Genomic DNA, 14,658 nt, shown 5'->3' with positions numbered 1-14,658 from the left:
GCCAATGCTCCTGACCTGAGAAGACCCTTCAGAAACCTTCCTGGGGCCGATGGCAAGCTGCAGGGCGCAGAGGGACGGAGGGGACAGCAGCAGCTTCCGAGGGTCCGGTGGTGACCGAGGACGCTCCCGCAGCATCCGAGTGGGACCTCGCACCCCACCCACCACAGCCCAGTCCAGCACGGCCACCAGTCGCCCGCCAGAGCTGGGCTGGGGGGGCTGAGCTTGAAACCTTACAAACGGCTGGGGCTCGCCTGCGCTCTGGGAGAGATTTCCCGGTTTTTGGTTTGTGTTTTTGTTGGGGTGGGGTTTTTTTGTTTTTTTTTTTTTTTTTTTCCATGTGGCTGTAAACATCCTGGGAATTGAAATCCCTGATATTTTTATTTCTTCATCCCACCTCCTCCCTGCCAGCTGCCTCTGTTGGTGCTGCTGTCCCTAAAACCTCAATTCTGCCTCGGAGAGCGGCGGGACGGGAAGGCGCTTCCCGGCCAAGGCGACGGGAGAGGCAGGAGCTGCCTGCGAGCTCCGCTGCCTGGGGCTGCCGCTGCCCAGCGGGGCGGTGGCATAAAAGGTCTAATTACAGGGCAACAAATTACTGCCCGAGCCCTAAATACTGACCTGCCTCCCTCCCTCCAGTTTCCAAGTAGGGACTCTGCGCTGCAGAGACCGGGAGATAAACCCCAGCAGGGAGCTTGGCATCCCCCCGCTATTTAACGGGTAATTAGAGGGAGACAAATAGGCAGGTTTTAACCCCCTCAGTGCCGATGACCTCACACACAGAGCTGCATTTTGCCCAGCTTTGCGTCTGTTTGCTTGCAGCGTGTTTATTCACAGGGCTGGGTTTGTAATTAAAACAGCAGCAGCATAAATTAGGAAGTGCTTTCCAAACCTCAGGGAGGAGCGGGGGGGTCCAGGCGCCCCATCCTCGGGTTGGGGTTTTCCTTCAGCTGCAGGACAGAAGTGACCCGGGGCCTCGGCAAGGGACGTTTCAGCGGGCAAGCAGTTGCAAGGGTACACGTTGAGGAGGAAGGCAGATTCCTCTCTTCCCCAGCAAAGCCACGCTCTGTGACTAAAGTTTGGAAAACAAGATGGAGAGTGAGAATCCCACACAGTTTTCATCTGTACCCGGGAGAAATTCATCACGCCTCCCTGCTCTGAGGCTCTAATAACTGTCTTTCTGAGAAATAGGCGGCTGGGAAATATAATAGAGCATTTTCAGGATGGTTCATTCATTTTTCTTTATTAATTTTTCTCCTAGCACAAAAGGAAAAGAAAAAAACAACCCAACAACAAAGGAACATATGGAGAATGAGCAGGAGTCATTTCTCAATGTCACAGCCCTCTGAAAAGAGTTCAGATCCATAGCGTGCCTCTGAAAAATTCATTCACGCTTCCCAAATCACATTAGGCAGGTACAGAGTGTTTTCATTTTTATGAAAATTTTTTACCCTTCTAAGCTGTAATAAAACAGAATATGACCAAAATGGCAGGGGGCAAAACTGCCTCTAAGTCCCAGATGGAAACTACTTGTAACTCACTTAAATGAAAGTATTTATTTTGAAATAAAATGTGCTTTAATTTAGCAGAAAAGATTATAACAAGATGTGTTTCAGGGAGACTGAAGCTATGCAAGCACAGACTACAAAAAGGACCCCCATTTTACTCTCAGCGTTAGCTGGCAGTTGGAGGAAGCTGCACCCAACTCCAGCAAATATTGCTGCCGTTTGAAGGCCCCGATGCAAGGCAGCGCGTGTCTTTGCTAAGACACCTCTTTCAGCGCTCCTAGAACTTCTGGGCAAGATGCAAGAGCCCCTGAGTGCAGCCCTTAGACCTATCTTCTATCCTCCCTGATGGAGCTCATCGTTCATTGCCTGCTTTCCACGCGTTTCCCTGTTTTTCTCAAATAATTTATTTCTTTTTCACAGCTAGGCTTGCAATATTTTCGCCAGCGTGTACAGGGGCAACAGGAGCACGTGCCAAGCAAGGGAACGTTGCCCAGAGGGGCTGTGCTGCTTCTATCCTTGAAGGTGTTTAGGACCCAGCTGGATAAACCCTCAGCAAACTGGCCTAAAATTAACTGAAATTCCTCCCTACAAATCTCAGATCAGCAAGCATGGTGTGAATCAGTGTAAATTTATGTGCTCTGTAATTTTTATTTTTCTCTTCCCTCCTTCTCTAGCAGTTCCTGCTGATATTCACTGGTTTGGGCTCTGGGTTGACCTTTCTGGAGAATGAGTTCTATGCCCCCAAAGGATTATCCCACAGTCTACTCAGCACTTGCTAAACCGCACCTAGATACTGCGTCTGGGTTTGGGCCCCCGCGCAAAAAAGGCATCAGCAAAGCTCAGCTGATGGCTCCCAGGGTGGCTGGCGTTGGAGCAACGTTCCATGAGGAGAGGCTTAGGAAAATGGGCTTGTTCAGCCTGGAAAAGAAAAGGTTTTGGGAGGGCCCACAGCAGAAGATCAGCCTTCCTCTACCCTTGTCCAGAAGATGGAGCCAAGTTCCTCACAGTGTGGCATGGTGGGAGAATGAGAGAAAACAAGTGTAAGTTGAACCAAGAGAGGTTTAAACTGAGTATAAAGAGAAGCTTTTTCAGAGTAAGAACAATCAAGCACTGTAATAGAGACCCAGAGAAGTTGTGCAACATCCATCCCTGCAAGCTTTCAACACCGAACTGGATAAAGTCCTGAGCAACCTTGCCTGACCCCGGAGCTGCCCCTGCTTTGAGCAGGAGGCTGGGTTAGAGATGTCCCCAGGTCACTTCCAACCTGAATTACCCCATGATTCTGTGATAATCACCTACTGATGGAGACACCGGTGTTCAAGAGCACCTGGGCCTCCTGATGGAGCATAGATCAGCCTTCTTAGTAGTATCTGGTGCTGCTCTAGTCCCGTGGAGGGTCCTGCTGTGCGAGGCTTTGTGCACTACTCCCTTGCGGAGTGAAAGCCAGTGTTCAAAGCAGAGATCACACCCCCCGGCACCTCTCACTGGAGGAATCCCAGGGGCTGTTGCAGTGGGAACAACCAACACGTCTCTGTGCATGGCAGTGCAGCCACCTCAAGGATGAAGACCATTCATGGCAACCAACAGCAAGGTTAGAGTTTAAACCGGGAGGAAAAAGAAGAGGTTGCTTCTTTCTATTTATAAAGAAACAGATTTATTTTTAAAAAGGCAAAGAACATTAGGAAAAAAACTAGAAGTGAACACTCTTCAAATCTGTATGTTTCTTTGTAAATCCTATTGTACATCCTTTCCCAGGATCTTTAACCTTTTCCAAAATATGAAGTGGTGTTTCCACCTGTGCAGACATTCAAAAGCTGTCTGGACACAGTCCTGGGCAGCCGGCTCTAGCTGGGCCTGCTTGAGCTGGGGTCTGGACAAGATGTCCTTCAGAGGTGCCTCCAGCCTCAACCATTCTGTGATCCTGCAATGGTGTGAAAGCAAACGCAATTTGCTTTCAGACCTTCTTGGTTGGCCCAAACGCTTGGTGGCTTTCATTGTATTAAAAGGGTTTTGTAGTAGTGTCCCACTAGTAGAAGATTCATGAGAATAAAGAGAAGAAAGGCTGTTAGGTGGTCTGTTTCATGGGGAACAGTCCTGCACCAAAGACTTTAAGTGTAAAACAAGATGAGCTGGTGTCAGGATACAGGAGGCAGCGGCTGAGTATGGGTCACTGGGCAGTTCTGTCGCTGTATATATGAATTAAATTCAGGATCCTCCTCTGTATCTGCTTGGTCCTCACCCCGTAGATGATGGGGTTGAGCACAGCGGGCACCAGGATGTAGATGTTGCCCATGATGATATGGACCAGTGGAGCCAGGTCCTTCCCAAACCTGTGCACCACGGACAGCCCAATCAGGGGCACGTAGAAGGCCAGGACCACGCAGATATGGGCAACGCAGGTGCTGAACACCTTGAGCCTCTCCTTCCACGACGCCAGCCGCAAGACAGCCTTGAGGATCAGGACGTAGGAGAGGCAGATGAGGATGGCGTCCAAGCCCATGACCAGCAGGATGGCGGTGAGGCCGTACACCACGCTGGGGGTGGTGTTGGCACAGGCCAGGTTCATCACGTCCTGGTGCAGGCAGAAGGAGTGTGACAGCACCCGGGAGCTGCAGAAGGGAAGGGGCAGGAGGAGTAAAGGCAAAGGCAGGAAGAAGAGAATTCCCCTGGCCATGGCTACCAGCCCTATTTTTGCTGTGGCGGCATTGGTGAGGATGGCAGGGTGTCTCAACGGGTGGCAGATGGCCACGTACCGGTCCACAGCCATGGCCAGGAGGATGGTGGACTCGATGGCCGAGAGGGTGTGGATGAGGAACATCTGGACAAGGCAAGCGCTGAAGCTGATCTCGCTGGTGTTGAACCAGTAGAAGGAGAGGGCACGCGGCACCGTGGATGTGGACAAGGCCAGGTCGATGGCAGCCAGCATGCAGAGGAAGAAGTACATGGGAGCGTGCAGGCTGGGCTCCGTCTTCACAATGAACAGCACCGCGCAATTGCCTGTGACTGCCAAGATGTACATGGAGCAGAGAAGGATCGCCATCCAGAAATGGGCCACCTCCAGCCCCGGGATGCTGGCCAGGATGAAGGAGGGTGGGCTGAGGTCAGAGCTGTTGGGGAAGGGCATGGCATGTGGGCTGGAGAGCAGTCATGCTATGCCATGGCACGTCCCCTGCTGTAAGGGAAAGAGAAACAGCAGCTTTATGAATCCTTTCCCATGACTCCGAATCCCGTGGGGCTGCGGCTGTGAAATGCAAAGGGATCTTAGAGCTGCCATACTGATGCAGAGAGACCCTCTCTCATTTCTTTAGCCCACCATGGCTACGTACAATAGCATATGCAGCCACAGAATGGTGGCATTTGAATTTGAACAGGGATTGCTTGAGTTCTCTTCAGTGCAGAACACTGTAAAATCAACATTTTAAATGATAAACCCAACAGCTGAACTTGTTTCCTTTTATTTTTAAAGGGCAAAATTAAAAAAACCCAAACAGATTTTTAGTGCTTCCTGTTAAACTTCAGTTCTCTTTGAGTTTTTCCATATGTGCTGTGCTGCCCTGTCAGAAACGTGCTCTGTGAAACTGGCTGTGCTGCCTCCCACCATCCACCACTCCCAAGTGCTGCAGACACGCACAGTGAGACGCTCATGTTTATTTGTTTGCACACACAAATTGGATTTGCATCCATTCTGCTTGAATACACACATGGAAATACCAGAGTATCTGTAGAGAAAAGAATTCGGATTAGTCAGCTTATTCTGTCACTGTAAACTTTCCAGGAGTGCTGTGAGCCAAGGAGAATGGCCAGGAAGATACATAAAAGCCTTTGCTTTTGGTGCCTTTCTATTCTCAGGGAACAGATTTTTTTAAAATATTGAGATTTTAAAAGCGCTGGGGTGAGTGCCAAAGGCTGGGGCAGGGGCAGGGTGCGAGCCCCAGCGCTGCACAGCCCAGCCCGGCGTGGGAGGGCTTGGGACGGGGGTGCAGCCCCTGCCCGCCCGCAGCCCCCAGCCCTGACCGAAGAGAGGGATTAGCGATCCGCAGCGTTACTGAGCTGCCTCGGTATCTCTTTCATGCCCTATCCATGCAAAACAAGGATGCAAAATGGTTTTGTGGCAAGCTCTGCAGGCTGTTAATACAGTTATTTTACAAGTAACGTGCAGTTGTGAAAACATGGTGTTTTTTACTGCACATCTGTGGTGAAGTCCTTATCCTAAAATAGCAATCACGATTTATTTTCCTGATGTGGGGTTTTTCCATCTTGAATCGATAACAAATAAGACCCACACTGTAGCTTTTTATACACAATTTACAAACAGCGTAGGTGGACTGTTACTGTCGAGTTGCCTAAATGCTGTTCTAGTGATGAGATCCTCAGCAAACCACTGGCATTGAGACACGAGCTGAACGAACAAGGCGCTTCAGTAATTGCCAACAAGTATCTGAGCCAAGTTACCTGCCAGCCACTGAGGTGTAATTACAGTGTGAGTCTCACTGTAAGATATCTGCCACACTATTCATTTCTTTTGAGAGATTGTGACTGCGAGAGACAGACACACAAAGTAAATAATCCCTGGATTATCATTAATTATTATTATTAATCCTCAGTCCATCTTTAGTTTTTTGATGTCAGTAAATGCACCGGCGTTTTCAGAAGTGACTAATGATTTTTGTTTGCTACTGGGATGAAGACCAGGTACTGCGAGGACCTTGCTTTCTGTCGAGATGAAAACTGGATCCCTGTCTTTAAAAACACCAGTAAATGCATTTTCCTGGCATGATCCTGCCACCAGCAAGCCCCAGTAGCTGCATTCAAGAAGAGGTAAGCACATTCAGACACTAAAACCATCCAAGCTGGAGGACCACTCGCAGCAGCCACAGCAGTAAAGGCTCATAAACATTGACCAGACTTGCCCCATGGACCCAAAACTGGTCTGAGCCCAACTTGCCAGGATGGAGCAGGCAATGGGACAGTCTTCACCATCCGCATCCATCTCCACTGCTCCCTCCTGCGATGTGGCAGTGAGAGGGGAATATATATATATATATAAAATATACCCACTCAAATGCCCTCTAAGTCATTTTGAATATGTAGCCATTTATCCATACCATCTCACTAGAAAAAAAAAAGTATACATCAAGCCAAAATATTACTTCAGAAGGAAAAGAGAAAAGAAAAATTAAAAAGACAAGGCAAAGCTCAAATCCAAAGCATTTTGGAACCATACTTAAATTTCATCTTAATCGATGCCTTGATCAAATGCCTTTTGTGTTTTTTTTCTCTAACTGTTTGTCATCACTTGTAAGCAGAAAAGCTGTACCTGCGTGTCACCCTGCTGCTATTTTATAAATTTTATAAATGCGCCCAGGTCCTGCCTAGGTCAGTCGCTGTGGACAGGCCCTTGCTGCATCTGGAGTCACAGAAGCTAGGCCTGTAGGAAAGTGAGCGGGAAGTGGCTGGAGACTCACCCCACCACCAGCCACACCGTTAACCCATTCCTTGCCTCCAGGGACAGTCCTGGCTGCTGCCAGCCCTCAGGCAGTGCCCAGGCAGGAGTGAGGGGTAGCACTAGCCAGGGGATGATGGCCACTGGGCTGTGGACTAAAGCCATCCTGGTTAGGAAAGGACAAAAGGGTAGATATGGATGTGGCCAAGAAGCACCAGGTGTCTCCAGGACAGAGAACTGTCCTTATCCCTCTTTTAATTATCATGTGGACAAAGCCACAGAGTGCAGCAGGGACTGTGGTGTGGTTCTGCATGCAGGAGGTAACGGGAGAGTTTCTCAGGGCAGAGGAGATGCACAATGCAGGGCTCAGGGAGGGCTCAGGATAGGAGAAGCTTCTCCTTCTCCTTCTCCTTCTCCTTCTCCTTCTCCTTCTCCTTCTCCTTCTCCTTCTCCTTCTCCTTCTCCTTCTCCTTCTCCTTCTCCTTCTCCTTCTCCTTCTCCTTCTCCTTCTCCTTCTCCTTCTCCTTCTCCTTCTCCTTCTCCTTCTCCTTCTCCTTCTCCTTCTCCTTCTCCTTCTCCTTCTCCTTCTTCTCCTTCTCCTCCTTCTCCTTCTCCTTCTCCTTCTCCTTCTCCTTCTCCTTCTCCTTCTCCTTCTCCTTCTCCTCCTCCTTCTCCTTCTCCTCCTTCTCCTTCTCCTTCTCCTTCTCCTTCTCCTTCTCCTTCTCCTTCTCCTTCCTTCTTTCTCTTTCTCCTTCCTTCTTCTCTTCTCCTTCTCTTTTTCTCCTCCTACCTCTTCCCCTTCCCCCTCTCCCTCTCTTTGTCTCTCCCTCTTTCTATCTCCCATTCCCTCCTTCCCCTTCCCCTTCCCCTTCCTATTCTTCTCTCCTCCTTCTCCTCTGCTCTCCAGAAATGCCTCTGATATGTCTCAAACTGCTCCTCCTGTGCCTCATAGAAAATAAATCCACAGGCAAGCACTGTAAGGGATCCCATGGTACAAAGCGGAGAGTTCAGGGCACCACAGAACAGGAATTAGCAGCTTTAAGTGACACATCCATCTCTTTTTTTCTCGTGCAGATGTTAAACCACAATTAAGTTTCCCATTCCCAGAAGCAGCCACGAAGGTTTTTGAAGAGATGTTCCTAAAAGACAGTACCTTATACAGAGGCTCCCAGACCTTGAGTGTCTGCCTGGCACCCTCCAGCTCCGCAGGTTGGGAAGCAAACGGGGCGGCACACGAAGCTCTGCTGGACTGGCTGGTGAAGATGCACCAACTCACCGCGAGTCTCGCTCCACTGTGGTCTCCAGCTGTGCTAATAAATACACTAATAAATCTCCCACACATTTCCTCCCTGGCCCTCCCCCCCGAAAGTTTGCTTGCTGTGGCAAAGGCTCCTTGGGCTTTTGCTGTTTCGGAGAATGGCTGGAGCACAGATGAAGCACAGATGTCCAGGGACAAACTCTGGAAGTTTTCAGAATGGGAGGATCCTGCAAGCTAAGAGTCTCTCCAGCAAAGCTCTTTTCAAGGCTTTTCTGCTGAAAGTTGTGTTTGTTCCCTTATGTTAATCTTTCCTCTGATGGTAGCTGGCTGCAGGCACTGGGTTAGACCTTCGATATTTCAAGCAAAGAATGCTCCCACTGGGTGCTACCTCAGTGCAAACGGGCCCCCCACCCCCAGGCCCGCTGCGCCAGCGCTCAAGCAGAGATTCTGGGGGTGGTCTGCTGAACAGTATTTCACCCTGTGCAAGGGCCCACAGGGACCCTCAGCAAGACAACTAGCACAGCACAAAACAAACAGCGGCCTGCGAATCCTCCCCTCAGGAATCTTCCTTTCTCCCTTTGCATTTTATTATGGAGATGTTCCCTCATTGCTCTTTTCTCTCTATTCCACGTACTGTCGTGTGTAGAGCAGAACAGAAGGAGACTACTCCTGGGTTAGTCTGAAGTGTGAAGTGCTCAGCAGCAGGCAGGAACAGGCCAGTTCTGGAGTGTAATCCTGTCCCAACACCTTCTGCTGCCTCACCTTTCCGAGGTGAACATTGACCATTTCTTCCTATTCTCCACCATGGTCAAGACTAATCAAAATATGGCTTAAGACCAAAAATACAGCTCCATAATTTGAAGGCATGAAAGGTTTTGGGCTATTTTATTCTGGACGCAAGCCAGGAGAATCATGAAACCTTTCTGCGTGCCTGGCTGAGACCCCTCCTACAGCAGAGCAATAAGATGCTGGGAGACACTATCACCCCCCATCTGTGGACTGTCCCTGGAGATCTCCTCCTCCCATCCCTCTGAGGGGTACGGTCACTACCGGGCAGATCTCAGCTGGAAGATTGTAGTACGTGGCCCTTAGTGTCAGGAAGTTTAGCCATCCCTATTATATTTTTAAACCTCTTTTTTTTCAGCAAGAGAGCTAGGCACACCAGACCCCCAAGCACCATCCTGATGCATACCTAATTCATGCAATCCTGTGCTCATCTACAGCAAATCCTGAAGATTTTAAGCAACTCCAACCTAATATCTCGGCATCATAGAAACAGAAAAAAAATGGCTTCATCAAGTCTTTTGACCTTTTACGACGAATAGATGTCTTTTATTGAGAATATTGCACACATACGTTACATTCAATGCAAAACAATGGCTGGAACATTAGACTCGGCAGGATGGTAAGACTGAATGACATCAAAGAGCGATGCAAAGGCAGGAGTGGTTCCATCACTGTAGATGTGTATGGCACTTTAGAAACACAGATGAAGGCTGAGCCTTTTCTTTAAAAGGACTGAGAGTGCTGTGGGCCCACTTAACAGGACTTAATTTTCAGGAAATGCTCTGTGCTCAGCCTCTGGAGCTGAGCTCCATCTTGTGGGATGTTTCCAGTTGAATAACTAATGCCTGGGATATTCAGAGTGACTCCAGACCCTTGGCCCAAGCCCTGTCCTGGTGAGCTTAGCTGTGCTGTAACATGCAGAAAGGGACCGATGACCCCATGCAAGGGAATCTGAGTGAAGCTTAAACACTGTTATGTGGCTACTAGGGTTTACATAAGATGCGTTGCAGAGGTTCCTTGATGCACCTCATCACATGACTTGAAAAGAAAAAGTCATGCAGCCCATTTTTCTTTAATTGTCTCCCTCTAATTGGGGCTTCCATCTGTATATATCACTGCATTAATGCTTGGGGTGTTCACAGGCTGCTGGAAGGGACGAAAGCATCATGCTAGGACAAAACATGGAAGATAACAGCTCTGGGTTGAGGAACAGCCTGCGAGTGGATCTGCAGTTCTTTCATCTGGCAGTGACCCATGTGGATGGAGCGCCAAGAAACCAGTCCACTAGCTCTGACCAAGAAACCAGTCCACTAGCACTTTCTGGCAGAACTGGTGGAAAAAGCTACCAGTCAGAGTCACTCTTCCTCCGCAATGCCCTGAGCAAAGCCTCACGGATGTGGCTGGATTTTATGCTGTAGATAATGGGGTTGAGAGCAGGGGGGATTATAAGGTAGGTGTAGGCCACTAAAGTGTTAACCAGAGGAGGAACGTTCTTTCCAAAACGATGCATCATGGACAGTCCGATCATTGGGATGAAGAACACTAGAACAGCACAGATGTGAGAGACACACGTATTCAAAGCCTTGAGACACTCCTCCTTGGTTGCAAGGCTGATAACAGTTTTAATGATCAGGATGTAGGACAACACAATGAAGATGAAGTCCATCCCCACCGTTGATAAGAGAATAATCATACCGTAGAAGACATTGACTTTTATATCTGCACATGCTAGTTTCATGATATCAGGATGGAAGCAAAAAGAATGAGAAAGCTCAGTCTTCCCGCAATAGGTTAGTCTCTTGAGCAAGAAGGGTATGGGGAGGAGGGAGACCATCCCTCTCAGTATAATTGCCAGACCTATCTTTATGACAGTCGTCTTGGTCAGTATGGATGGGTGTCTCAGTGGGTGGGAGATGGCAATGAAGCGGTCAAATGCCATTGCCAGGAGCACAGAGGATTCAATGAAGGACAGTATGTGGATGAAATACATCTGAGTGAGGCAAGCATCGAACCCAATCCTTCGCATATTAAACCAAAAAAGGCCCAGAGTGGTAGGCAGTGTACATAGAACCAAGCCCAGGTCAGTGACTGCCAGCATGGAGAGGAAGTAATACATTGGTTCATGAAGACTTTGGGTCTTCTTTATGATGAAGAGGATCATGCAGTTTCCCGAGAGAGCAATAAGGTACAGTGCACAGAAAGGGATGGAGATCCAGTGGTGAAGGGCTTCCAGGCCTGGGATGCCCCTCATGAGGAAAGCTGAAGGCTGATAGAAGGAGCCATTGAATTCCCACGTGGTATGTGAGTCATGCTCCATCCCAGCTCAGCTCTCACATGACCTCTACCTAAAACAAATCAACAGAAACTCCACGTAGTTGGACTCTGCACTGAACAGAGAAGTGGGTAACGACAAGCGCCACATCCCTCCACCTCCCCAACAACCTGTGCAGATGCCCCCATCCTGTTTAGGACACCGGTCTAATTACCATAATGTCACGTATGACTACCACTCTTGTTTATCCATCAAACTATGAAGTGAAGGAAAAGAATGGACATTTTTTCTTAAAAAAGAAAAAAAAAAAGAAAAAAAAAAGAAAAAAAAAAGAAAAAAAAATTTTTTCTTAAAATGAAAGACAAAACATTCCTGGTGAGTACTACTGTTTTACAGTTCTCCCCAAATTCCACAGGTTGAGACGCTCAATTGAATGAGCAAATGCTTTTTCTACAGCCAACCCAACCAAGACTTGCTAAGCAGCTGGCTTCTTTTTGATGCTAACTGGAGATCAAAGGACAGGAAAATGGGGCAAGTTTAACTCTGACTTCTTAGATAAGAAATCAACATTGGAAATAATGCAAAATGTAACAGAGAATCAGGCACTTAGATGCCACTGCTCTCACCTCAGATGGCCACCACGGTAAGGTGGATTTTCAGCGGCTCTCACAGCCAAGTTGTGGCTCATTTCATAATCTACCTTACTATCAGGTGAAGGGAAATAAATGAGCAAAACCCCACTGGTGTGGTGCCTGTGACTTTTATTAATAACAGGGAAATGCAAGCCAAAGCACAAGAGGTTGCAGGTTTAGAAGCACCGAGGAGGCATCCACGGAAAGTCTCTGGGTCTGAATCAGGGGGGAGGGGCACAGGTGGGGTCAAGAGTACCAGTTGAGTGAGGCCTTTCCAGAAACCTAGCAGATGTCTACTCTCGTGAGGTCAGCAGAAGGTCATTGAGATGGATGGGAGTTGGAGAAATGCCCCAGGGTAAGGGAGCAAGGAAAGAGGCTTGTTCAGCCTGGTGAAGAGGTGGCTTTGCAGGGACCCGAGAGCAGCCTGCCCCTACCTACAGGGAGGCCATCCAGAAGGCCGAGCCCAACTCTTCACAGCAGTCCCTGGTGGGAGGATGAGATAACAGGTATACGTTGAAACAAGGGAGGTTTAGACTGGATATAATGAGAAATGGTTCCCCATGAGCACCACCAAGCATTGGAGCAGGTTGCCCAGAGAAGTTGTGCATCTCCATCCTCAGAAGTTTTCAAGACCCAACTGGATAAAGCTGTGAGCCGCTTTGTCTGTCCTCATAGCTGGCCCTGTTTTGAGCAGGAGGTTGGACTAGAGATCTTCTGAAGTGTCTCCAACCTGAATCATGCGATGAACCTATGAGCCTGTGACCTTACCATCGGCTTCAGTCCTCTTGGAGGATTCAGCCACCTCAGCACAACCCAGATTCCTACATGGCACGTGACAATGTGCCCTGGCAGAGAGGCTGGAGAGGCTGACGGGGTCCCTGAGCTCTCTCTGTGCCTTCTGGGACAGAACAACTGGCTGGGTGGATGGGGGAAAGCAAGGAATGTACAGAACAAGAGCTGGTTAAAGGAAAAGAAATACTTGTGGTTTAAGTCTTAATGCACTTTCTGTGGGATACAAAACAAGCAGGTTGACGACTGCCTGAATTGTGAGCAAGAGGGTTTACTACAACACAGTTCATTTTTGAGTAAACACACGTATCTTCCATGATGTATTTATGTTCCTAATATGACTTTGCTCCATTAGACTCTCAGCCTGCTTGAGAGTCTAATGTGGCAACAAATCCCCAAGCTTAGCCGGGATAAACATCTTCCTGCTCCAGGGCAACACTGGGGAAGACCCAAAGTAATTTTATTTCCTCCAGGCAGGGCCACTTTATCTTCCTTACAAAGTTGCACGTTAGTATCAGGAATCACCTTGGCCGGTGTCAGTTGCTGAAGGGACAAGTCACAGCCCTTCTTTGGGAGCCTCGCTGGCCCGTGAGATTACACAGATGTGGATGGGCAGCCAGCGCCTTCCCTGAGACATCGACAGCGGTTGACTTTGGCAAAAGGAAACTGTCCAGAGGTACCTCTGGTCCTAAACAGCAGCTCGGAGCCCCCCAAAGGTAAGAGCTGTCAATCCAACAACATCCGGGCAGTGAGCATTCAGCTGCAGACTCCTGCGATTCACTCTCATCTGGAGGATGGGTTAAAAAAACTGAACAAACCAAGTGCGTGCATGCCTGCTCGCCTGTCTAACGGCGTCCCTTACTGCCACGTCTGGCAGATATCCACAACTCTCAAAGGTACTGAGATTCAAGAGGTTTTTAGGAATATGGAGGTGGATAAAGAAGAGAGACTGTTAGAGCACAGTGGGAAAGAAAGGACTGGTGAGAACGCACTGGGGTCTGTAAGGGATGCTCCTCCTGCAAGAAAACCTTCATGCAAACCTGACTCTGTTAGACACAAGCAACTCCTACCACTCTGTGTGAGTTATTTAGGAAGGGGCTTTACCAGCTCTGCTTCCCTCTGAGCTACTCTGGTTTGTTGTGTGCTCCTACGTTACAGATATGAATCCCACTCCCAGCTGGTCTTTTTCCTCTCCATGTTTTATGTGTGTGTGTATATATATATGTGTGTGTCTATAAATAACATATAAAAAATACATAAAATACATAGACTATATAAAATATATATATTTTTAAAATATATATATTTATAAAAATATATAAACACCCATGCATGGTTTTTTGTGTTTACATACATTTGTATGTGCATATATAACACACATATATATGTTACACCTCCCAGCTGACTGGGACAGCAGTTACACCTTTCCCATTGCAGCCAAGCCCTGATGAGGAAACAAACCCCCAGTTAGTGGAGGATATCAATTTAAAGATTAATGGCAGCACCTGGGCAGCATTTGCTGCCAGCCTAGAAAAGCATCCTACCTCAGAGAGAAAACCATCCACCCGATCAGTGCCCAGGGCATTTCTGCTCCCCAGGAGCTACCCTGGACACCTGGGGGAAGGGGTCAGGCATGAATGCAGATGCCTCATGGAGGACACGGTGACATCCCTCCTTCTGCAGCCCTCAAAAGCCACCTCCTGATTTCTTGCCTGTCCCTGACTTTGATTTTCAGCAATAACTTAAGAAAAGTACTGGTGCTTTAAGAGTTCTTCTCAGCGTAGGCAAGAGCAGGGGCTGGTGAAGGATGAGACCAAGATATCTGCTTTTTTCCCAAGAGGAGGTTTTGTTATTTTCACAACTACATCGCTGCCAACTCAAGCATCCAAGCGAGGGCTCAGCCGCTCAGCGAAGGGAGGAAGATTAGCAAGGGAGCTCTGGAGATGCAGCACCCACAGAGATGAATTTTTGTTGAC

At 48.3% G+C, this 14,658-nt stretch overlaps 2 protein-coding genes across 2 annotated transcripts; both read right to left on the bottom strand.

Annotated features, from left to right (window-relative positions):
* Positions 1–3,662: 3,662 nt before the first annotated feature.
* Positions 3,663–4,626, bottom strand: LOC141939939 (olfactory receptor 51E2-like). The gene has a single exon (XM_074860676.1). It carries the CDS (start codon positions 4,624–4,626, stop codon positions 3,670–3,672), a length of 957 nt encoding a protein of 318 aa, XP_074716777.1. The 3' UTR covers positions 3,663–3,669.
* Positions 4,627–8,033: 3,407 nt separating this feature from the next.
* Positions 8,034–11,679, bottom strand: LOC141940040 (olfactory receptor 51G2-like). The gene is made up of 2 exons (XM_074860808.1): positions 10,365–11,679; positions 8,034–8,084 (listed from the first exon to the last, which is right to left on the bottom strand). The coding sequence occupies exons 1-2, from the start codon at positions 11,304–11,306 to the stop codon at positions 8,034–8,036; spliced, it is 993 nt and encodes a 330-aa protein (XP_074716909.1). The 5' UTR covers positions 11,307–11,679.
* Positions 11,680–14,658: the final 2,979 nt, after the last annotated feature.

Source organism: Strix uralensis, chromosome 2, assembly GCF_047716275.1.
Source record: "Strix uralensis isolate ZFMK-TIS-50842 chromosome 2, bStrUra1, whole genome shotgun sequence".
Classification (NCBI taxonomy): domain Eukaryota; kingdom Metazoa; phylum Chordata; class Aves; order Strigiformes; family Strigidae; genus Strix; species Strix uralensis.
Note: the sequence above shows the minus strand (reverse complement) of the source record. Positions and strands in the feature narration are given on the sequence as shown.